The sequence below is a fragment of the Chaetodon auriga genome, chromosome 13, assembly GCF_051107435.1.
Source record: "Chaetodon auriga isolate fChaAug3 chromosome 13, fChaAug3.hap1, whole genome shotgun sequence".
Lineage (NCBI taxonomy): Eukaryota > Metazoa > Chordata > Actinopteri > Chaetodontiformes > Chaetodontidae > Chaetodon > Chaetodon auriga.
In genome coordinates this window covers 17,733,268-17,757,006 of record NC_135086.1, presented here as the reverse complement: position 1 = coordinate 17,757,006, position 23,739 = coordinate 17,733,268, and the positions used below count along the sequence as shown (strand labels likewise).

At 41.9% G+C, this 23,739-nt stretch overlaps 3 protein-coding genes across 5 annotated transcripts; all 3 read right to left on the bottom strand.

The window, feature by feature from the left end:
• Positions 1-300: 300 nt before the first annotated feature.
• On the bottom strand, positions 301-14,848 carry tfg (trafficking from ER to golgi regulator). Of its 2 annotated transcripts, none has more exons than XM_076747255.1 (8): positions 14,722-14,848; positions 12,541-12,742; positions 12,216-12,299; positions 9,265-9,411; positions 7,669-7,836; positions 7,400-7,546; positions 1,701-1,796; positions 301-1,574 (listed from the first exon to the last, which is right to left on the bottom strand). In XM_076747255.1, the coding sequence occupies exons 2-8, from the start codon at positions 12,722-12,724 to the stop codon at positions 1,171-1,173; spliced, it is 1,230 nt and encodes a 409-aa protein (XP_076603370.1). In that variant the 5' UTR covers positions 12,725-12,742; positions 14,722-14,848; the 3' UTR covers positions 301-1,170. The 2 variants fall into 2 exon arrangements, with proteins under 2 accessions (XP_076603370.1, XP_076603371.1); XM_076747256.1 differs by having other exon boundaries at positions 1,716-1,796.
• A 228-nt stretch (positions 14,849-15,076) lies between these two features.
• jagn1a (jagunal homolog 1a) lies at positions 15,077-17,097 on the bottom strand. Of its 2 annotated transcripts, none has more exons than XM_076747067.1 (3): positions 17,015-17,097; positions 16,243-16,347; positions 15,077-16,137 (listed from the first exon to the last, which is right to left on the bottom strand). In XM_076747067.1, exons 2-3 carry the CDS (start codon positions 16,329-16,331, stop codon positions 15,675-15,677), a joined length of 552 nt encoding a protein of 183 aa, XP_076603182.1. In that variant the 5' UTR covers positions 16,332-16,347; positions 17,015-17,097; the 3' UTR covers positions 15,077-15,674. The 2 variants fall into 2 exon arrangements, with proteins under 2 accessions (XP_076603182.1, XP_076603183.1); XM_076747068.1 differs by having other exon boundaries at positions 16,243-16,344; positions 17,015-17,090.
• A 2,575-nt stretch (positions 17,098-19,672) lies between these two features.
• col8a1a (collagen, type VIII, alpha 1a) lies at positions 19,673-22,171 on the bottom strand. Its single transcript, XM_076747357.1, has 2 exons — positions 21,868-22,171; positions 19,673-21,609 (listed from the first exon to the last, which is right to left on the bottom strand). Exons 1-2 carry the CDS (start codon positions 22,160-22,162, stop codon positions 19,673-19,675), a joined length of 2,232 nt encoding a protein of 743 aa, XP_076603472.1. The 5' UTR covers positions 22,163-22,171.
• Between the last annotated feature and the right edge of the window lie 1,568 nt (positions 22,172-23,739).

Below are 23,739 nucleotides of genomic sequence, written 5' to 3'. Positions count from 1 at the left end.
AATAAACCGGGTATGCTCAATTTTTCTCACTCACTGAGACAGTTTGACATGAAAGATTAACCACATACTCGCATGCCACATGTCCCAGCCAACCACAACCCACAGGCAGGAAAACGAAATAGGAACACCAGCATTACTACAGTTTTCCAAATCTGGGTGGAGGAGCAGAGGAAGAGAGAAGCCAAACTTAACAGAGACATGAACTCAGCAACCACAAAGAGAGAGTGTCAAGAGAAAGGCAGCAAGACAACACTGGGCCAAGAACTACACAATATCAAAACAAAAAGATGAAAAAGGGACTCCAACAGGGTCTCAATCATTTATTAGGTTCAAGAAAAAAATGTTACAGTTTATACATAAACAACTAATCTCACTTGAAGGTGGAATTTGATTTATTAGTAAAAACCAGTGATAAGATAAAGAGAAAGAGGAATAGCAAGCTTTACTGGAGGTGATATAACAAGCTAAACAAACGAAGTCTTCTTCATGACGCTGGGATCTACACCTCCCATGAGCCATCACTTAGCTAGTGTTCCCAACATTGGGCAGTTTCATTGACACATCATTAATACCAACATGGTGGTGAAATTGATCAAATAAAGAAAACAAATACAAACAGTCAAAACAAATGACAAATGGGTAACTTTTCATTTAGACAGCGTCTCATAAATGCATCTACACACAGGAACCTCAACACGACCGGCTGAGATGTTTGTCATTGACATGTGTGACACAAAGGCAGAATGTGGATGCTGATCTCACTCGCAAAATGAAGCGTTACCATGAAAAGAACGATAAACAGTTTGTGCAACAGCCTGTTTTGGTCTTCCAGGTGTGTGCAAACAGACCGGTTACAGTTTTACAATGACGGATACGAGAGGGCAGACAGCGGTGGTGGTGGTGGTGGTGGAGACAGGAGAAGAGGGAAAAAGTAACACAAGGAACATACACCAGGGCCAGAACAGAGCGGTATGTTGGAGAGACGGCATACAAACACTAACCATCAGACTGGGGGAGCTGCTTGTTTCATATTTGGATTTGATATTTGTAGGGGGGGGTGATGCAGAGCAGTAGACCATATTTCCTGCACCCACGCCAAACAGTTGGAGCCACATATAGGGTAGGGGATTTGAGGGGCGTGTGAGGATTGGTACCATCCGCTATCCTCTTTTACCGGTATCCAGGGCCCGGCTGAGTGTAGCCCTGGCCATAAGGGGGGCGGTTGCGGGCATACGGGTTAGCAGCTCCTGGTGGAGGGGTGACGGTGCTGCCTGGAGGTGGGGTATATCCAGGGCGGGGCTGGTACCCTGAGCCAGGCTGGGAGCTGGGCGGCATGCTGTAGTTGGCAGGCTGGGAGGCCTGGGAGGTATAGTTTTGAGGAGGGAAGGTTCCTGGTGGATACTGCTGGGCTCCCTGAGATGGATGGGGCTGCTGCTGGCCACCCTGGAAGCCCGGAGCTGGAGCTGGACCAGGGGCTGCAGCCTGGGAGGAGGGAGGTGCGTAGTTTTGAAACTGCTGCTGCTGCTGCGGCTGTGGTGGGCCAGGCTGAGGGGCTCCGGGCTGAGTGCTGTATCCTGCAGAAAGTGGGAGGAAGGGACAGAGTCTCTTTGATTTACTCTAAAAAGAGGAGAGAGCCACCTTACTTCTCAACACAGCAGCTACCTGTTCTATTGTTACACCCTGAACACTTTCACTCTTACCAGGGTACTGCATACCGTACTGCTGCTGCTGCGGTGGAGCACCTGGTTGCTGAGGCGGATATCCACCTGGAGCCTGGTACTGCTGGTACACCTGACCTGAAGAGACAGGAACAAGCATTATCAGCACACATTAATCACAAAAAGAAGATATCGAACATCAAATATGAGTCACTATCCATTACATCTGCGGCCCCATGTACACTTCTGTATCGGAATACAAATGCCATTCAATACACTTTCCAGTTAAACTGACTGTATTGCGTCTTTTTTTTTTTTTTACATGCAAATCAAAATAATTCCCACTTCCACAGACCACTTACTGATGTAGTTAAAGTTGAGAGGGGTAAAGGTTTAACACGTCTTGGACAGAGATGCGTTTACAGCTTTTTAACATATGGCCAACATGCAACTGGACGGCAATTTTTTTTCTATCAGATGGCTATCCAAGACACAAAGTAGTGTAAATGGGGTCTCTATCTTTATGGAAACACCTGTGTATCTGGTTAGAATCACACAACTGCCTCAACGAAAACAGCTGCAACCACTTTTATTTAAGTACTTGTTGCTAAAAGCCCAGTACCCACAGGTATCTGTCTGTGGCACTTTACAGTAAGCCTTGGCTTGGAGCTAGAGCGCAGCGTGCAGCTGCCCGAGCAGACATAAACACAGACCAAGGAAGCAAACATTCAAAACAGAGGCTGACATATGTGTCCGCTATCGAGGCACACAGACATGAATGACTCAGGCACAACTCGGGACAAGGAGTTGTCCTTTAGACATGTCTGTGTTTGCAGACAGTGACTTCCTGTTTCGCTTTTATTAAGTATGACTTCACCAGTCCACATTGCGTACGTGCACATGTGGAGGACAGTCTCCATCGTCTCTACAACTCTAGCCATCTCTATGATGTGCGTCAAATACTAATTCTATAAAGGCCTCTCAACACGCAAGGAAGTCTGGAACATCACGTTAGACATAACAAAAACTGAGCAGCATGACGAATCATCAGTAATATCTTGCTTGACATAGATGTCAATGCACATCCTTTTTTTATGTTTCAAAAACATGGAAACTTTTTTGTCCATTTGTTCATCAAGTTTTCCAACGTAATGCCTGAATGTTCAGCGAACATGCAACGACTTGGCAAACAAGTGTTCTCTCTTAATGAGGCCTAACTCTTCTCCAGCCTGGCATATAAACTGGGGTGACGACACATGAAAAGCACAAAGAGAGAAGGCATAATGAAAGAGGGTTCAATGGTTTTTCAAGGGCTGGTGATGATTTTCCACTGTTTGGGAGCGCTGATATTCGAACAGCGAGCAAATCTCAAAAGAGACAATCAAATTATTCTTTACTGACAGTTGACATCAATAGTCAGACATAATCTTCTTTTGCATCCACTGAATGTATAATCCAAGCAGCTGAGGCTCAATGAACCGGAAGCAAACAAGTCATATTAGACTACAAGCATTGGCCTGGGAGAGACTTGACAACTACATATTTCTCTTGAAACAGTGTACCTCTTTAGTGTCTTTTTATAAGCACTGATGTGATGTGGCAACCATCTGTTATCTCGCCGACAGCACCTTTAACATGAACACCATGCTCTTTATTGTGTCAGACAGCATGTGTGTTAACTTGGCTCCTTCTCCTGTTCTCCCGGTCTGTAATCCATCATGAATGTTATGTAAGAGTGATGGAAGGATGCGTGGCTGTTAGACCCCTTTGGCCCGGGGAGTTCATTTCACTTCAGTGGAGTCAAGAGGTCAACAATGAGTCTGCTGAGCGCTCACGGGACAATAAATGACTTGAGGCTCACTGAAGACAAGCTGCATTGCTTCAGTAGAAAAAAAAAAACCCTGAATTGTGAAAATGATGTTCGTTGGAACAAAGAAGGAGTTGGCTGTAGTTCTGCTGACCTCTAAGCATGCCTAAAGAAGGAGTCATGAAGACAAGGTCCTATTTTTAAACAAACATTTCAGACCAAACACACGTCTGCCCATCTGATAACGGGCCTTGCTCTAATGTTTGAGCCGTTGCTACAACATGTATTTACAGGTTCTTTCTTGCACAGATGTAAATTATGGCCAAGGGTCTACCAGCATCAGATAGACACTAGGTCGAAATGTTTACCATCTACTTATGGATCCTGTTGGCAGCAGCATTCTCACGGTAACAAAAAACCTAAGATAGCATGAAGTTAGTTTAAGGCTACCTTTAAAAAGGCAACACATGCTCAGTTGACATCCCATATCATGTATTAACTTGTACAAATTATTGTGCATCGACTGGATTTTTATACCGAGAAACAACCAGGGACAGGAATAATATGACGACAAAGACTGAGGAGCGAGGAGAGGATCTAGTTTAATGTCTCTGTGTGCCAACCATCTGCAGCAAGGAGAAGATGAACTGTTTGAAGCCACGTTGGACTTGGAGATGAATCTAACAACCTGCTACAAGATTACAAGACGGTATAAAGCCAGAGCTGCCAATTTGTGTAATAATACTTCACCGATGTCTGAGGGGAAATGATCTTTCTACTTGTGTCCCTCCACAGCTAGGTCAAAGTGCAGCTTTGCTTACCTTAAGAGGATTTAAAGCGTGCTAACACAGGGGTTTTAGATGAATTGTTCATATTTATGCCTGGACTCTTTCTTTCTTTTCGTTCACTACTTGGAGTGGCCAAAGCTGAACGTTTCAAGCTTTTATCTGGGGATGTCCCGATCAAGTGTTTTTGGCCTCAGTTCTGATCCAGAGTCTTTATTACTGGATATCTGCTGTTAGAGAGTCTTAACAGATTCTTGCATATTTTTGTAAATGTTGATGATAAATGTATCTGACACATTGAACAGCTGTAGCTGTTCTAACACGTATTACTTTTCACGAGCTGTTTGATCCAATTACTGGAAGTCCTGGTTCAAAAATACTGTATTTATAAGCTTAAAATATTGATATGATATGAATGAAGGATAAATTGGGACGATGCGACTCCTGACGCCTGAAACGCCCCGATCAGCCTGCGACAACTTTACTTTTATTCATTCTTACTTTTAGTGACTTATTTCACCATCTCTGTCTCAAATGCTAAGTAGTCGTCACAAAGTCTCAATTGCCTCACATTGGGGTTATGACCTGACAACTAGTAAAGGTCCTCCTGTGCATTTGGCTATTTGTATCTGGTACAGCAGGTTATAGGTTACTGTGATTATAAATTCCATAAAGATTTGCCTGATACCATTTTTAAATCCTATTTATGTGTTTACTTTCCTCATCATCAAATGTTTTATAGTACAATTAGCACCTTAATTCCTTTCAGTAAGCTTGGAAAGACTGCCAATTTGTGTGCCTATGCAGAGCTTGGACTTTGTGAGAGCATCCCTGCCTAATTAGATAAGAAATGCTGTTGTTTCTCCTCGTCCTTGTGTCATTGAAGGAACAGAAAGAACCATGAACAGCTTGCAGTTGAGTTGGCTGTTTGTGTGCAACATGGTGTGTTGTTGGCTTACCCAGTGCCTGAATAAGTCTTCCGTCTGCATAAACTCTTATTGAACACTTTGGATAGGCCCTGCAATGCCATGCCAAACCACAAACCACCAGCTAAATGGAAGTAGTCATACCACATGTGTGCTGATGTTGCAGGTGTTTTGAGGAGTCAGCAGTGTGACTGCTCTGATAGAATGAGAATAGAATGATGAAGTTACAGCTCTCACAGGGTGCAAACACAGATACCTCCTTTGCTCCAGTGGTCTCCTTCAGCTGGGCCAAACCACAAGCTGAAAACAATCCAATCCAGTTACAGCAGTGTGATAAACAATACGATATGCACCTCTGTGGCTGCACCTGCCTGGGCCATTCTAAACAACAAAAGGAGAATCAAGCCAGAGAATTCCCTAATGTTTAGTGAGATACTTCAGATAAAGGAAATGGACATGCGAGATTGGCACAGAAGACCGTTTCCTTCGCTGAGCTGGATCACAGAGTGGTACTGTGCTGAGAAAATGAAGTAAAGTAAGTCTTGTTCATTTTTGCTAACATCCTGCCTGATCCTTTGTTCATTTATCTTTATTTAGGCCTCGGGTCTGGGTCCAACATGTGCATGTTAAAAATCTCCCACAGAGGAGAGCTGTGATAAGGTCTCTGCTGAGTAAGATAAACTCTAATTCCATGGATACTCGTGTTTACACAGTGTTGATTAAGATTCCACAGAGGTAAGACTCACGGATCATTTCTCATTCAGTGAGACGGCAGAATGGATCGGATCCCCAAAGACAAGAAAGAAGCGTTTTCTTACAGCGCCTTCAGTAAAGTGTAAATGTGTGAACTGAAAGCTTTGTTCAATATAAATTGGTTAAACAGAATATTGTATATTCATTCTATCTGATATCCCCCTCGATTTCTTCCATTAATTGAAATCATTTGCTTTTCATTTCTTGGTTTCTTTGAGTTTGCTTTTCTCAAATGAAAACAATATTCTCCCACTCCATTAACATATCACCTCATCTGACAGCTGGCAGGGTGAGAGTGGCACTGTCTGTAATCCAATGAGCAGTAAAAGAGGGTAAGTGGAATTTAACCAACGCAGCTCACTAAACAAAGGTAGCATAGCATTGTCTGGTTCATTCTTTGTTTGTTATTGTTTTCAGAGTGGTCACAGGCAAACGGGTATGACACTGCATCTCACATACAGGAAGAATGTTCTGACTGTGGCGACAGCTGCACGTGTTCTGGGAGTAAATCCGTCGTTTTGCATAACAGGCCTGTGTGTTGAGACAGGGCTGAACAATAAAATAAAAAGAATAAACACTGTAGTTTGAAATGTTTATGTTGTAGTTATTTTGTTTTCCTAAATTTTCAATCAGTTGTATGGGTTTTACTGCAGTACTGTGTGCGTAAGATGACTTGCAGGGACATGTTAGGTCGGAGGGGTACAGGGGAAATTCACAGCTGGGGGAAGGTTGAATACACAGGACACAAGACCCCAAGGAACCCTGCATACTGTTTTGGTACTACGTGTTCTTGGGATCGTTCCTTTTATTTTACCTTGTGTATTTTTCCATTACATTTTGTAGGTTTTTTTTTTTTTTTGCTCCTCCGACCAATGGATTTCCTTCTTTGGATAACAAAGTTGAACTTGTTGATTTATTCTACACAAATCTTAACATTAAAAATAAAATAGGACACTGACTAGCTTATGAATTATGGCAAAAACCTGTGAGGTGAATAATGTGTCTATCTGGGTGGTGGACTGCCAGATCTACTGCAGAAGCCAAAACTACAAATACAGAATGCTTTAAAGATTAACTACCTGGCCTGTAAATCAAATCATACCAGCTAAGACTCACCAGGGGAGTTTATAAGCTCCAAGGCAGAGCTTCTCTTTGTAAAACACAAGAGCTTGGATTGGTAGTTTAGGGCAACACATTCAAACTCTCTCAGCAGGGGGTGACACTTTTATGAGGCTACGTTGGTGGCAATGTTGGAAAAAACATCTCATATAACAGCACCGCTGTAAAAGAGAATGAAATTGCTTAACCACCCATACTGCCGGGTCTCCAAATTCCTGTGGTGATTAAGACATTATCCCATCATGCATTCTTTCTAACAGAGACACATACCTGCCTCCGAGTACGTGTGTGTTCGCCAATTACGGGGTATTAAATATGGCATGTGCGTATTAGGGATTTCTTGTGCCTCACCATCCATGCCAGCTGGGGGTCCCTGCTGTACTCCAGGATAGGGAGCCTGTGGTTGGGGGGGCACTCCTGGCTGAGGGGCTGCAGACGAGGAGGAGGCAATGCTGTCAGGGGTTCCTGAGCGCTCCTCTGGTGCAACTGCTGGGGGAGCTGCTCAGATAACACAGAGGGCGCCAGACATACAGAAGAGATGTTAATTATTTACATGACAGCTATACACTTTGAAAAATAAATAGTCTTTTGTTTTGTTGTAGTTGGACAGTGTGCTATACCTGGGGCCTGGTCCTCGCTCAGGCCAAAAGCGGAGATGACATTTTTGTTGACCTCATCCTGGTTTTTTAATGGGTCAAAGGCTGACATGCTGGCTGCACTGACAGGAGTCACCTGTTTCACTGTGGGGTCTGCTGCCACCACTTTGCCTTCACGTCCATCCACTGATTCTACAAACACAGTCAGAAATATTTAGGAAGCAGCAGAGACAAAGACAAAATGTGGCAATAATGTAATGCACGTATGCAACACTTTGAACCAGTTTGAGTCGACTATAAAAAAGCTTTGTTATTAACACCATCAATCTCAGCACCGACGGGCTATCGTCTGACAATATTTTAGCCTATTGAGGAACCAGTCACTGTTTCAGGTTTTCCGGTGTAGTCCACAGATATCCAGACAAAGGATACTTGGACAAAGACTGAAAAACCAGGATGATTCTGATACCAAAATCTTTTCCGTTGCCTGCAGATTCTGTATTCGTGTAAACATATCTGTTTATAGAGATTACGCCATTAACACAAACGTGTAGCACAAGGGGGATAGGGGTTGACATGCTCTTTACGAACACTGGCCAAGCCTCATAAAAGACCTTGATTATAATCCTGCATGAGACCTACCTCTACCTCAGATCACCCCTGTTTATTTCACTCCTTGATTTCATCAAATATCATATGAATATGTACTTGTTCAGGAGAGGGCAGCATTAAAAAATTGCATAACGTTACAGCAGCCCACTACAATGGTGAAACCACTGCACGTTGCTCATAAACATGCTTTGGCCACAGTTATGATGACAAGGGAGGGGCATCTTTAAGCTTGTGCTGTTCATATGTGTGTGGGTGTGAGTGACCACAATTAAACTATACACAACCAGTATTTATGCAGTATAAAATTAAAGCTCCAAATGTGGTGAATAATTCCAGACAAATCTTTCCAACAATGACTGACCCTTATAAACTGTCTCAGTCTGGTGCCAATATCCCTGTGGGAAACAGATCTTAAGATTCTGGCAGTGAGCAAGCGGAATGTGAACAAGTCTTAATTGTTAACGAGGCCGCGTGATTCTCATCAGTGGGATTAAGACATCTTTGAGACAAAGTTTGTGATCTTAAAAAAAAAAGGACAACCAAAAAAGAGAAATCAAACCACTAGGACTGTGTGTGAACACATGCCATTATCTATAATGTGCAGGAGAGACTACAAATGACAATGAGAAATTGCAAAGAGCACATGTACTATTGCCCACAATACATGGGCCAATAGTATTTTTTTAACACAGGCACATAACATATACAAACAATCTTGATAAGGATCCCTTGAATATATTTTTTTTGTGAATTGTGACCAAGAATCAAACTGAGCAGGACATTTTACAGCTGAAAAAAAATCAACGTGTGAGTGCTCTCTGGTGGACAAACTATGTAATGGTGACAGTTTCTACATGACTTCAGTCTTAGTTTGGTACTTTTCTGTACTGCAATTTCTTGCTACATATTGGCCAACTTACACACTGATACGCATATATCTGCAAAAAGCTAATATCAGCTGATTTATCAGTCACGCTCTAATATGTGTGTGTGTGCGCGGGTGCTTACCGCTCTCCAGTGCTGTAGCAGCCAGACCTGGCTCTGTGGGGGGCTCCAGGCTGTCCAAGAGGTTGTTGACTTTATTTCTGATCTCAATGAGCTCCCTGCGCAGGTACTTCACCTGACTAGACTCCAAAGGCCGCGGCTGACCATTCACTGCAGATAATGAGAGATGAAGAGAGACGACCCAAGTGAGCAAATTAAGACAAATCCTTATTTGTTTGGGGAATGTGATAGAGAAAAAAAAAAAGACTTCAAGGAGGGTGATGGATTGAACTTGACTCCTGATGGCTTTAGCAGAAGGAAACAATCCCCTCGTTCATACCTTTATTAATGGGGCCTTTTTTTACATTACTGAATCTGGATCTCAGTGATTCTGGTCATTTTCCATTTGAAGCAATGTTGTCTTGAGCTCAAACTGCTCATTGACATAAAGAGATAATGGTCTAGATCCGAATTATGGCTCCCGGGAATATCTGGATCAGACTTTAGTCAGCAGCCCAGCGGATGGTAAACCAAACCATAAGTGAGCACAAAAATCAAGTAAGTGATTGTAGAGGACTAAGAGCTGACAGTATACTGCTTCAACAGAGAGGCATGTCAAGACATTGTTGGTTTTATCATCAGACTCAGTTTTTTCACAAGTAAACTATGATTAACAGCTAAGTGGAAAATTAAAATGTACAGCATGTCATTGGCACAATACAGCACTGTACTGTGTGTATAACATCTGTTATTGTAAAATAAACGTGGTGGATACATGAATTCTGCAGTTCATTGGTCTGTAAAAGCTGTTTAACTCTACACTAAGTATGTGTACGTTATGAATGCTGATCTGTCCAAATCCACACTGAATACCTGAGATTACAGAGATCATCTATCACATGGTTGATCACATCACAAAGACATTCACAGTAGCAGCCAGCCAGGCTGACAGAGGGAGCTTCGTCATCGCAATTGAGCTTGGGAACGCCGGGCAAAAGCTGGTTTGTCAGCGTTACTTAATGAAACAGAATCATCAATAAAACCAAAAGGTCTACTATTACGCTGTCAATCTGCAGGAGACACAGGACAAAATTCCTCCCAATCTTTGACCCTATGCGACCTGTACCACATAGCTCCATCTACCTTCTTTCATCCCTTATACTCCCACAAATATTCCTGTTGTAGAGGAAAATTCCCAATGCAAAAGAACGGCTGCGAAAGTAGAGATCGCTCGACATTCCTTTCTCTCACAAGTTTCTCTGTTTGAGAGGATAATGCTGAACAGAGAGTTGCACGGGGTCATGAGGCTCCTTCACTGAGACACAAGCTGCCACGAGGTTCCTGCTACTCTCGCTCACTTTCAATCTCAACACATGTCCAAGAACATCAGTTCCACGTGAGGTCATGACATGCAATGACGAGCCAGGGCTCAGATTTGATTGGGAGGAAGTCTTTTTTTTTTTTCTAACAAAGAGAAAAATCTTACAGCGCTCTGGTTAATTATAGCAGCAAGAGGACAGACTGACTGGGAGCAGAGCACAGGAAACAACATCATGTTGTCATTACTGATTCAAGAGTAGAGTGAGTTACTGTATTTCTAACTCTGTGTGAGCCATTATGACTTTCAAATCCAGATCTAATTATTACATTTGTAAGATGCAAGTCCATGGTGTTTTGAGGCATGTTTTTTCCCCACAGCTGAGAGCAATATTGTAGACTGAATATCTTACAGATTGACTTTTACTCATGCATATGTTACTGGTATTGCCTATATTACATACTGGTAAACCTCTACCACAATTTTATTTCCTGGCAGGAAGAAGAAAGCTCCAAAACACAATTTGGACTATCCAACAGCTAACCACTGGGACATAGTCCTGCCTTTAAATGAATAACATTCACAGGAAATAGAACAATTCATGAACATTAACAAAAACACATGTAATGTAGAAATTGTCCGCCCGGAGATACAATCAGTGAAAATATCAAGTTGTATTTTAATATTTACAGATTCAGATCATGTGGAGTGTATGACCTTACAGGGGCATGCATTTTTTGCCATGATTGAAAGAAAACTGTTCCAGACGGTATGTCCGATGAGACAATTCAATTCAATGTCAGATGGGATCGGCTTCAGCCTTCATCACCCCTCCAAGGACAAGCGGGTAGAGCACATGGATGGATGGAATGTACTTCACCATTAACTCAGCTTGCGTATCTGCCTTGTCTGCTTTCATGCCCACAATTTCTGTCAGTTACCAAAACTTAATCAATTTAACACATGTATATATTTATTATGTGTTAATATCTGGAAAATATCCAGTTTGTATCAAAGTTTAGTAATCTAGCCAGAATGAAAACACCGTTTACCAATAAAGCTGTGTGTTCGGTGTATGCCACGTAGTTGCAAGGTTTGCTTCAACTTTATGTAACGTGTTGTTGCTACAGAGAAAAACAGGCCTCAACCTGACATCTCAGGGTGAGGCTAACTAACTGCTTGTTTGTAAAATGTAGTTAATTCTTCTACAACCCACACCTGAAGTCACATAGCAGCAGGACTACTGAACAACTGTGGATTTAGCTGGGTAGGCAATATTAAGAGAAAACAGTATAACTGGCACAAAGGGCGTTTATGAATACATCCATCTACTGGCTGCCACTTTGTCTGCTGAACCTAAAATACACAGAAATTCCACATCAAAATAATCAGAAGGGAACGCAGGCAACTTCTAATTTGGACAGTGAAGAGCTGAGGTTTGTAGTGCGAAACATAAGATGGACTGCCCTCCAGTGACTGGTTGCTGTAACAGCTGATGTGAGAGATCTTGGTTTACAGTTAAACATGACGATGCTATCACATGATTTAAAACAGACATCTATGGGCTTGAAGGTTGGATTCCTTGAGGCAACATTCACTCAGATGACTGGGTGGGTCTATGACGGTGTAACAGAGAGGAAATGATTTAATATCTTACCAAACAAAGTTAGTTTGAGTATTCTACTGCACTGGATGGCGAAGGAGAGGTCAGAGCTGTCAAAGATGGTGATGAGGTCATCATCTGGAAAAAGTGAAAAGAGAGACCAGATGATTCAGAGTGAGGGAAAAAAGAAACAACTTTATTTGCTTATTGGAATTACACGGTCAAGGGATAAAGTGACCTGATCAAGTAATTAATATCAGTAGCATTAACAATACACCACTTTATAATAAACAAGTTAAACTGAGGAAAACTTATTGTTAACATTCCCATGTCTACCTTTGAGACAAATTAGAACAGAGGACCTGTGTCCTTGACTCACCCTCATCCTTGTATTTGATGGTAACCTCGTCATTACTCTGCAGCTTTCCCCTGAAGACACGCTGCATCATCAGCACTAACTCATCATATGTAATGTCTTCATTATGGATAGGGATGCGTCTGATGTCATCGCCCAACTGGGCTTTGATGATCAGCTTCCCGGTCAGGTCCAGCTGGCCGTTCATGGTGGCGTGCAACCACTTCTGCTCCCACCATGTAACAGAGGACAAGTCAGAGGAAAGGTAGTGTTACAAACAAGCCACTGAACAATGTGCCTGTTGTCCGAGCATTCCTCCTCTTGTTCTCAATGCTAATTAGGGCCTGATTTTTACTCCTGAAATATGACACTTTAGTAAGAGCATATCATATACAAATAATTACAGAAAAGCTATCATTCATATAATTGGTTAAGGAGGTCACAAGTAACTTAACTCATCAACTGCATCAAGGTAACTGACTATACTGACAATCCTGTTTGCAGTATTAAAGTTTTGGCACACTGCAATGCCAGAAACATGCTGCACTCCATTGGGACAGCAAGATAATGATTCCAATATAATTACAAATATATGTACATTCATCTTTGGAAATAAAATACAATGTCTTCCAACATTAAATACAATAACAACATCAATATGTATTTATCATAATAGTCAAATTGAGGCATAAGGTAAGACTGGGTCTGTAGAAGTAGGTTAACAGGTCAGGGGAATAGCTGGTGCGAGAATTGTTATTTAGAATTAAAATGTGGTTATTACATTAACAAGGACAATGTGATTACATTTAATTAGCGGCTCCTCTTTATTGTAACAGAGGTCTATTATCTGTCTAAAATGCAAAGTGATAATTACAATCAGTGGAACAGAGCTTCTCTTTACTAAGGATTTGATCTAACAGTCTCTCTCAGCCTTTAACAATGAGGCTATCTCCCTGCAGGGTTTATACTGATTATTATCTAAAATCCAATCAATGACATACTTATGTAGTGTATCACAACACAGTTTCTCTTGAACTGCCGAGTCTAAGGGTCAAACATCACCCAATGAGGTGGCAACGACACTTGTATGCTACGACAGAACTTCTTACAGACTTTGACCCAAAATATCAACTATATTGATAAGAGGATCAAAACTTCAATTGTCGTTCAGTGAATCTTTTAGAAAACAATGAAGTGATCATTTGTATGTTAGGCAGGTGAAACTCCCAGACCTTGTTTGCTATGCAATTATAGATCTGCAATGTAAATGTAGCTTAATATCACATCTTACATTCATTCAGACAAGTTAGCCTCAACAGCCATAAATAAATTAACGTCTCACATTGAGCGTGTGTAGGGACTAGGTGGATAAATTATGGCATTACCTGCTGATATTCTGGGCTGGACAATATACGGCTGTGAATTTAATTCCAGAAATGCTCCGGCTTTGGCTGTCCGAGCCAGATGGATAATTGGCTGGATGCTAGGGATTGTGTGGTAGCTAACTTTTAGCATAACGTTATACTAATGTTTGGGGGCGACAACAAACTGATTGCCATCGAGAATGATTTTACCAAATGAACTTTTGCAGCACTGACAATGAATAATTTAAGAGGCATTGTCTAATGTCAAGTCTGGATGGCGCTGATTGTTAAAGAGGCTCAATCGCAGAGTCATCTGTCAGTGGCCCATAAACGCAATCTATTGACTGCTAACGTTCGACAGGAGGTTTCATCATTGTCGTGTCAATGATCACATACAAACTATGAATACAAGTAAAAACTAATAATATGGTTAGTTAGTTACACAGTTCCACGAGTTGCAGTAAAATAGAATGCTTTCATTTCACTTAGTAGCTTTCAGTCGGCAAAAGCGGATTCCTGTGTAACTTGTAATGGCTATCTTTAATAGGTATTCAGAGTTAAGTGCGCCAGCAAATGAACCTTCCTTAAAGGCACAATAGATTAGTAAGTGGTCTTTTTGTAAGTTACTTCATACGAATCTGTCTCGACACCTGTTTGGGCGAGCTAGCGTAGCGTTAGCTCCCTGCGCAGCTAACGTAACGTTAGTTGCTTAGCTAGCAAGCTAACCTCTTAGCTTGCTTGCTAGCAACATACCACTCAAACAGGGAGACCACAGAAACTGCTCCGTGATTAAAACTGGATCATACTACAGCTGGAGCCCAAATAACAGAAAGTATTTTACCTGACTCAGACGACTTGCCCACGCTGTATTTCACAGGTTTCCCAAAACCGTGAAAATTAAGTCAGTTAGCTAGCCTGGCTAAACCCGGTTACCAGCATCAGGAAGTGTCCTCCAAACTGTAAACGTCAACCAGTACGTGGCATTCATTGTGCGCAGCCGCAGACCATCTCGGACAAAGTACGTTGTGATTGCCTCGCCTAACTGTATTGTAAATCAGTCGTAACAAGTTGAACAGTACTCGTTTTATGTCTATTTAGTTCACAATGCATATCTCATTAACATAAACAGGCTTAATAAACTGTCTTTCTGATGCTGAATCGGTAAACCTCAAAACATGACAGGACAGGCAGTTATTGTCAGCTATTATTTCTTTTTTATTGACTTAGATATAATCTGAAGGAAAAAAAAGTTATTGTGAGAGGTAGACTTTATGAAGCACACAACATCAGCACATCCACATCAACTGCAAACCTAGTCCCTTTAAAACATACAGCAATTTCTAAGCAAAATGCCTATTTTGGAACATGTATGCCCCCACTGACACCTCTATTTTCCATTCTGTTTGAATTCTGGTAACATTTTTAGAGATGTGACAATGATGTGCTGGTCCTACATGACCTATTTCTCTGTTTGGGTTAAAGCTGGGCAGGGATGAAGAGAATGCAAAATGATTCAATTCCATGTCTGTGGATGTTGCTTTGGTGCCACTCCTGATTGTTTGTACCAGACATTTATCATCTTCTATAAATAAAATATGTAATAGTGACAAAAAAATGTAGTTTCCTCCATAAATTGTACATCTTACTCAATTTTACATCTATGTCTCAAAGGACACTGTTGTAAAACATGATGTTACATGATGATGATGACTCTATTAGAAGACATGAATAATAACTTATGTATAAATTAAGATAAAAACACAGTTTTGCCCAGTCACGGCTTTGTTCACTCCATTATTTCTTCTTCTTCTCCTGAGTGGTGTTGAACCATGAGTCTAACAGCTTTTTCATGTAATATAACTGCCAGGCGTGCACTTGAACAGCAACCACCATGATGAGGTACATAACAGTGACTGCAGAAAAGCCAAAAATGAAGCGGTAGGCCTTTCCATGGCGGTAGAGCTGCTGTGCTACAGGAAACATCTCCATTCCACCATAAATGAGAGGCGCTACAGAGAACAGCCCTGCGCTGATCATGGATATGACCAGGTAACTGATATTGTTCTTTGGAAGTGACAGGCTGCTGCAGAGCAGAGGGAGAAGGCTGAGCAGGTAGGGGTACTCCCACTGGTACGGCATGGACACTGTGTCATGTGACATCAGGTTGAAGTGGCTGACAGTCATCTGTGCAGCCACCAGCAGCCATAAGAGAAGGTGCACCAGGTTTAATTTCCGTATCTCTGACTTCAGGGAAGCACTGCAAAACAGATAACAGATACACCAGGTGTATCAGTGATCCTTCTTGTTTTTGTCATCATTCATATTCAATGACCAAAATCAGAAATAGGTAGAAAGTACTTGCCTCATTTGGTAATCTGGGGCCACCCTCTCTCTGAATTTGAAGTCAGTTCCATTGGTACCAACAGCTCTGAGGCCAACACGTGATGTCATTTTTGAGGGAAACCTACTGATGCAAAAAACACATCCCACTTCAGAAGCCAAAACTCAACACAACAAGGGCTGAAACTCTTAATGTAATGATTTAATTGTTGGGTCTACAATATAGTGAAAAGTGAGCATCACAGTTTCCTAAACCCCAATGTGATGTCTTCAAATTGCTTGTTGGTCAGCAGTGGAAAACCCAAATATAATCAAGATATTCAAAGATGTGCAATTTACAACACACACACACACACACACACACACACACACACACACACACACACAAAAAGACCCTATGAAACGGGAAAGAGAATCAAGTAGTTACATAATGACATGAAATCAAGCACAATAAGCCAGACCCTAAACCTGGCAGCAAGACATACATGTAGCTCAATAAAGAAGCTATGAAACTTAATTCACTTTTCTTACTTCATTCCTACTAAAAATGGAATAGTCTTACAAAGCAGGTGTTAACAACTATTTAAACTGAATATGAATAATTACAGGCAGATTAGTTAGGCTGCTGTACCGGCTTGAAGCAGGCTAGTGCGTTAGCTGCTGCTGCTCGATAACCTAATTCAGCATTACCTTCAAAACGTAGCCGACGGACTGCATGTTGGGCGTCATTGTATCATTACCAATGAGAACAGAGTTTGACACCATGTAGAAGTTTGATTGTTAACGATACTTACAGTGGCGTTTTTCCTTTTTCGCTGAGCTCCTTGTTTGAATGTGCAACAAAAGATGTGACAGATGGATGTTGTAAACACGTCTGGGCATGCGCACAATCTCCGAAGCTTGAAACCCTCCCATCGCAGCATCAGCACCTCTCCTCGCGGCACACAGCCAGCTGTAGCCATGACAGGATTTGAACCGGAAGGGACACATTAATCAAGAAAAAAACAACGTACTTTTATCATGTCATTTGTTGCGTTTTTACCAAACACACTTTCAATAAAATTTGCACATATGCCTGGAACTCTCTAGGCTACATTCATGTATCAAAGGTACCAACCGAGCAGGCATTTTATGACACGTTCAGGCATATCCAATTAATTTAGTCATCATGGAGTTAACTTTCCACATCATGAGGCTCTCGAAATACAGCAGTGAAGACTGAGCATCTAGTGTCTTGCATGTTACATTGTCTTACCTATCAGTGTGGTATGCGGTTCTGACTGTAGACTGAAACATCATCAAAAAGCCAGCCAACCTCATCATTAGGAAATTATACCCGAAGTGGCAATCAGGACCGGTGTGACCCAACAACCCTGTCGACATTTTCCAGTATTTGGCCTCTCTTACAGATTCTCATGGATGGGCCCCCACAGTGAATTTAATCAGGCAGTTTACCATCAGCATACCAGCAGCAGTCAAATTGGTTTGATTCGCTTTTTGTGAGCTTAGAAATAGAGATATCAACAGTTTTTATATTTAACAAGTTTTATTTAGAAAAAAACAACATGGACAATAATAACAAATGTGAAACATTAAGACATACAATCTTTGGTTACAACAACAATATCAGCACCATGGTTAAAAGGAGAAATATACATTTATTTTCCTTTAAAAGGTGTCATGCTTTATGTCCTTGTCATTGTATATAAGTGATCAGATAAAGTAATAAATTATTGACATAACTGTTGTTATGAATTGCTGCAACATTCAATACAATACAAATTTATTTTATATTCCCTGTAAACCTGACAGTAAGACACAAATGTAGCATACCAAGGCAGCTGTGGAACTTAAAGCGGTTTTCTAACTTCATCTCAACTAAAAATGGATTAGGCTTACAAAACAGTTACAGAATATGATTTATATTGATTTTTATATTAAAAACAGTAAGTAAGAATACATTTTAGCGGTTTGTTTGACTTTTCTGGCTCTCTGACAGTTGCCATCTGTCATTTATACCTGTATAATGCTGTGGTTCATTTGGTGTTACAGAGATGCTGTTTAGTGTGGACTTCATTGTATATTGTGGTGTGATGTTTAATATAGTGTATGGAGTGGTTTTCATTGTTCAGGCCAATATGGTGTGTGTGTTTGACCTTTGTATTTTTACACAAAAACTATTTCTTCACAGCACCATACCCATAAACCTATGCGCAAACATGAAAATCTAAAATTCAGACTACATTTGTACCTTTTGAATGTCATTTATGGCAGCAACTGTCTGTCAGCAACACAAATCATAGATGTTATTGTTTAATTTAGATTTAAAATGTTTTGTGCTCTGCTAAGTGAGCATATTCATTGCCATTAGAAGTTCACCTAAATGAGACAAACACTTACTCCATGTCACAAAAGTTTAATCATGACAACGGTTCAATCACACTTGGATCTTCCAGTTGAGCTGAGGAAGATCCAAGTGGGCTCTGAAAAATGTCATTATTAAATGTCATTGTTTGATAGCCGTGCACTTACATGATATGTGTATGACTACTGTCCACCAACTCATGAATAGTTCAACATCAACATGAGCTGTGCCTCGTATATCAAAGACCTTCAAATACAGTGAAAGTCATTTTGGTTGCTCCCAAACTGTATTTTGCAATTGTAACTTTTCTTGGTCATAATTATTATAATTATTATTGTATACAATTAACTTTTCACCTTCTCCTGAAGCTCATCTGCAGGTTACATGACCAGAAGTGCATTTACCTCCAACAATGTAGCAACTGGTGAAATGCAAACCTTTAAATGCACTGTCATTCCCAAGAGGTCACAACAGAGAGACGAGGCTGTATCATACAAAGGTATGCATGCAGAAAAATAGAATTTCCAACCAAAATGAATGTCTTCATGTGTTCTCTTGTTTTTCACATTCTTCACCACATGGGGTAGCTGCCAGTTTTGAGGAGGTACAGGGACAAAATTTGTAACTAAAATTGGTGCCAGCTTTATTTCTTTTGCATACACTCTGCATATACACACATGTTCACTCCACATTTTTGTACCTAATAACAAATTGCACTCTTATGGGTTTTTGGCACTCTTCTGTATGAAAATACACCTGCAGCCATCTTTGTAGTGTTCTTTGAATGCACTTTCATGCATTTCTTTTTATATCTTCAAAGCTTGAAAGAAAACATGCTCTCCCATTTACATGGCTGTAAGGATATACAGTATAAAAACTGCTGTATATACAGACCAACATACTTTAGATTTTCCTCAAGATATTTTATCTTGTCCTCTCATCTCTGCTGACAAAACTAAAAGTTTGTTGACTTTACATTACAAAATACTGGTCAGTCTAAGGAGGTTTATGACCATGTTTTATATTATACAAAATATGCTCCCACTTTGTTGTCACTGAAGCCCCTCTTTCCCTGAAGTTTGTGTTTTTACATTGGATATAACAAAAACCCAGAAAAGGAGGAGTGCACATACTGTCCAGCATAAAGTCCTGCGGCCTGATCTGAGGGCAGCTGAATATACACAGTGTCCCCAGGTTGTAGAGGTAGTACTGCACTCCCTGATGCTTGATCCAGGAAACCCTTTTTGTATTCATCATATGTATACATCACTGGCTCATTGTTCCTCATCAAAGCCACCCACACATTAGCTCCTTTGCAATGAATGTGGTAGGCAAAGTAATAAATACCAGGCATATCACAAGTGAAAATTCCTGTCTCAGGGTTGTAGTTTTGGCGTCCATTGTACAAGAGCTTGTCAAAGATGACAGGAGTGCCCACGGGTGGAAAGGGAGTTGTTGCTACAGCTGTGAATGCTGGCATTTCCAACCCACTGGCGCCCATTACCTCTGCTCCATTGCCTCCATACTTTCCCTTCTTACCATAACTACCTGCCTTAACACCATCTAGTCCTGGGCCCATCTGGGAGAGTACTCCAGCCATGTCAGGAGACAAACCAGGTTGTCCCGGTGGGCCTGGTGGTCCAGGAGGGCCGGCTGGACCTGGTTGTCCAGGGGATCCTGATGCTCCATCTTTCCCTGGGGGTCCTATGGGACCAGAAAGCCCTGGACTCCCCTCACCTGCAGGGCCTGGTGGACCAGCTGGACCAATATCTCCTTTTGGCCCCGGAAGACCAGGAGGCCCAATTGGCCCAGCTGCACCATCCATTCCAGGAATTCCTGCAGGACCTTGAGGTCCCATTTCACCAGGTAATCCACCTTGTCCTTTTGGCCCAGGAAGTCCTGGAAGACCAGGGGTACCAGGTAGACCTTTGTGCCCACCATCTCCTTTGACACCACTTGGTCCTGGTGGACCTCTTGGTCCTGGCTCTCCACGCTCTCCAGGAAGACCATCCTTACCGGGTATCCCTGAAGGACCAGGGTCACCCTGGGCACCATCAAGCCCTTTAGGTCCTCCTTCTCCACAGTCTCCTTTAGGACCAGGTGCACCTAAACCTCCTGGGGGTCCCATAGGGCCGGCAGGACCTGGTGGACCATTTGGTCCAGGGGGTCCAAGGATACCAGGTAGGCCCCCATGGCCCTTATCTCCTTTTGGTCCGGGAGGTCCAGGTGGCCCACCCATTCCTTTATCACCCTTTGGCCCCACGAGTCCTGGTTTACCAAATCCAGGCAGTCCTGGCTTTCCTGGCAAACCTGGTGGTCCTGGGTGACCTTTCCCACCTGGCATGCCTGGCTGTCCTGGCAGGCCATTTTGGCCTGGCTTTCCTTGACCAGGTACACCCGGTGGACCAGGCTGTCCTCCTTCACCAGATGGACCAACTGGTCCTGGTTCTCCAGGATGTCCTTTGTCTCCCGGTGGTCCTTGTGGCCCTGGTGCCCCATTTAACCCAGGTTTTCCAAAACCAGGCAGCCCTCTTGGGCCTGCAGGTCCTGGGAGCCCTGGGAGCCCTTTGTGACCAGGTTGTCCTGGCTGGCCCATCCCCTTGTCTCCTTTGGGTCCTGGTAATCCAGGAAGTCCTGGTAGACCTTTGTGACCTGGCTCTCCTTTAGGCCCTGGTTGTCCTGGTAATCCCTGTACGCCTGGTTTTCCAATTCCTGGCAGCCCAGGTGGGCCTGGGGGACCTTGAGGCCCTGGCTGTCCAGCTGGCCCTTCTTCACCCCTTGGGCCCATTTCTCCTTGTGGTCCAGCATCACCATTTCCCCCTGGCTTGCCAGGCAGTCCTGGCAAACCTGGTTTGCCCACTCCAGGCACTCCTGGGGGACCAGGAGGTCCGGGCCGTCCCACAGGTCCTGGCTGTCCATTACCTGGAGGCCCAGGAGGTCCTGGAGGTCCCTCTGGTCCAGGTGGCCCAGTTGGGCCTGGCTCTCCTTGGGGAATTCCCTCAGCACCACTAGGAATTGTCTGACCTGTGAGGAATTAAATAAAAATTCAACCAAAAATTATGAATTTGAAAATGCATGGACAAAACCTTCATGAATACATCTGGTGTTAAAAATGCCACTATGAAACAATATGAAAAAATAACTAACTGTATGATATTAAAAATAAAGAAATGTTTGTGACGTTGTCATGTTTGAACAAGTCTTGTCACATGTATTCAAGATCTGAATGTGTTTCCTGTAACATTGTTGAGTATTGTTTGTTGAAAATGTTTACTTTCTCACCTTTGTCTTGACCACCATTATAACCGGCCCCTTTACGAGTGTTTTCTTTGCCCTTGTGCATGGGCATTTGGGGTAGCTCCTTCCTGTAGTGGGGATACTGCATATAGGGCACCTCTTTTCCAAGGTACTGTTGTTGGGGGAAGCCTTCTTTGCCCATGCCCATGTGTTGGAGGTGCTGCACTGGCTGGTATGGCTGAGGGTGTTGCTTGTGTCCATAGTATGCCCCACCACTCACATAAGTAAGAGCTGCAAGCTGTAGCAGTGCCAGGAAGAGGGGGACAGGAAGGGGAGGCATGGCCGAGGACTGTATGGAAGGTACAGAAGAGAAGATATGAGGGAGGGCTGCATCAGTTTTTAAACCCTATACCTTAGTAAGTGGATAATACATTGGTGTGGTTGTAATTTAGCATTCCTTGAAATATCTTGAACCTTCAAGTGCATGAGTCAAGTGGACAACTTCATTTGCAAAAAGCAGGCAATTGGAGACTGCACTCTGTCTCCCTCCATTGAATGTGTACTGTGAAGTTGCCATTTTACCAGTATTCTACAAAACCATCAAAGATACTTTAAACAATTAAACAATTTCATGAAACAATAATGTTGTTAACATTTTAAAGCCTAAATGATTGCCATTGTTATTGCTATTTCCTTCAATACTTTTCAAAAACTACATAGAGGGGTATCAGTAAGTACCTAACAAAATGTTAACAACAACATCAACAAAAGCAAATTTGGTAAATATTCAATATCACAACTAGCAGGGCTCACACTGTTTAAATTGAATTAATTTGGGACTGACCTATGCAGACTTTTCCTGTATGTTTCTACAAAGGAAAAACGTCACTTGAATTTGAATATGAATGGCTCTTCAGGAATTCTTCTTTTTGCAAAGTGTTCTTTGCTCAAGAATAACCAGTTAGGCATGTCTCTAGTTGTCTTTGGTTTAGTTCTGACACAGAAAAATGTAATGACTGTATGAAGGCAGTGATACTGTACATCTTGGTTTATGATATGGTGCTGAAATAATGCCAGTTTTTCTGATATACAAATGTGTTCATCTTACAATATAATGCAGAGTATTTCCTTTTGTTGATCTGTGATCTTCATTAATTGAACTGCTCATGTCTTATATCTCCTGGTTTTATACTTTCATAGATTGGTGATTTACAACCTTCTGCTGCATAATTGGAAAATATTGTGTTTGAACAATAAATTAAAAAGTCAGTTAATTACAACTGACTGAGCCTAATTTGAAATGTGTGTGGCAAGCTGTTAGAGGCTTTTTAAACCTCAGAAACACACAAATTTGCACAAAGATAGAAAAAAAAAAAAGGTGTCACCTTCACAGGTTAAGCTGGGACAATGGGCAGTTACTATACTTATCCACAAGAGGGAGACACACTAAACATCATACCACAGAATATTTTTTCAATTCCCCCTGATGTCCATACACCGAGCTGAAACTTTCATTGCAAGCAATATAATGTGATGCCAGTGCCATAATTAATCAGTCTTACTGTCTGAGTTCCCAACAATACACTTTGTACTTTTGCAAAGGTTAGGTGTACTGTCCTATGGATGTAACATACTGAAATGCGCATTTTTTTTAAAGATAATTTCTTTTGGCATTTTATTACTAACATAGATAGCAACAGCTGGAGAGAGACAACAAAGGCAGCGGAGAGAGAGACATTGATTGTCTGACGCTCAGGTCTTATTGTTCTTTTTACAAGTGTGTGAAGTATTTCTACCACCTCCCAGTTAACTCCCACTCCTCCTGGTATTAATAAGAGCATTGTTGTCATTCCTGCATTATTGCAACATATTCAGTCAGACACAAACAATAATTTCAAGATAAAACAATAAAAATTC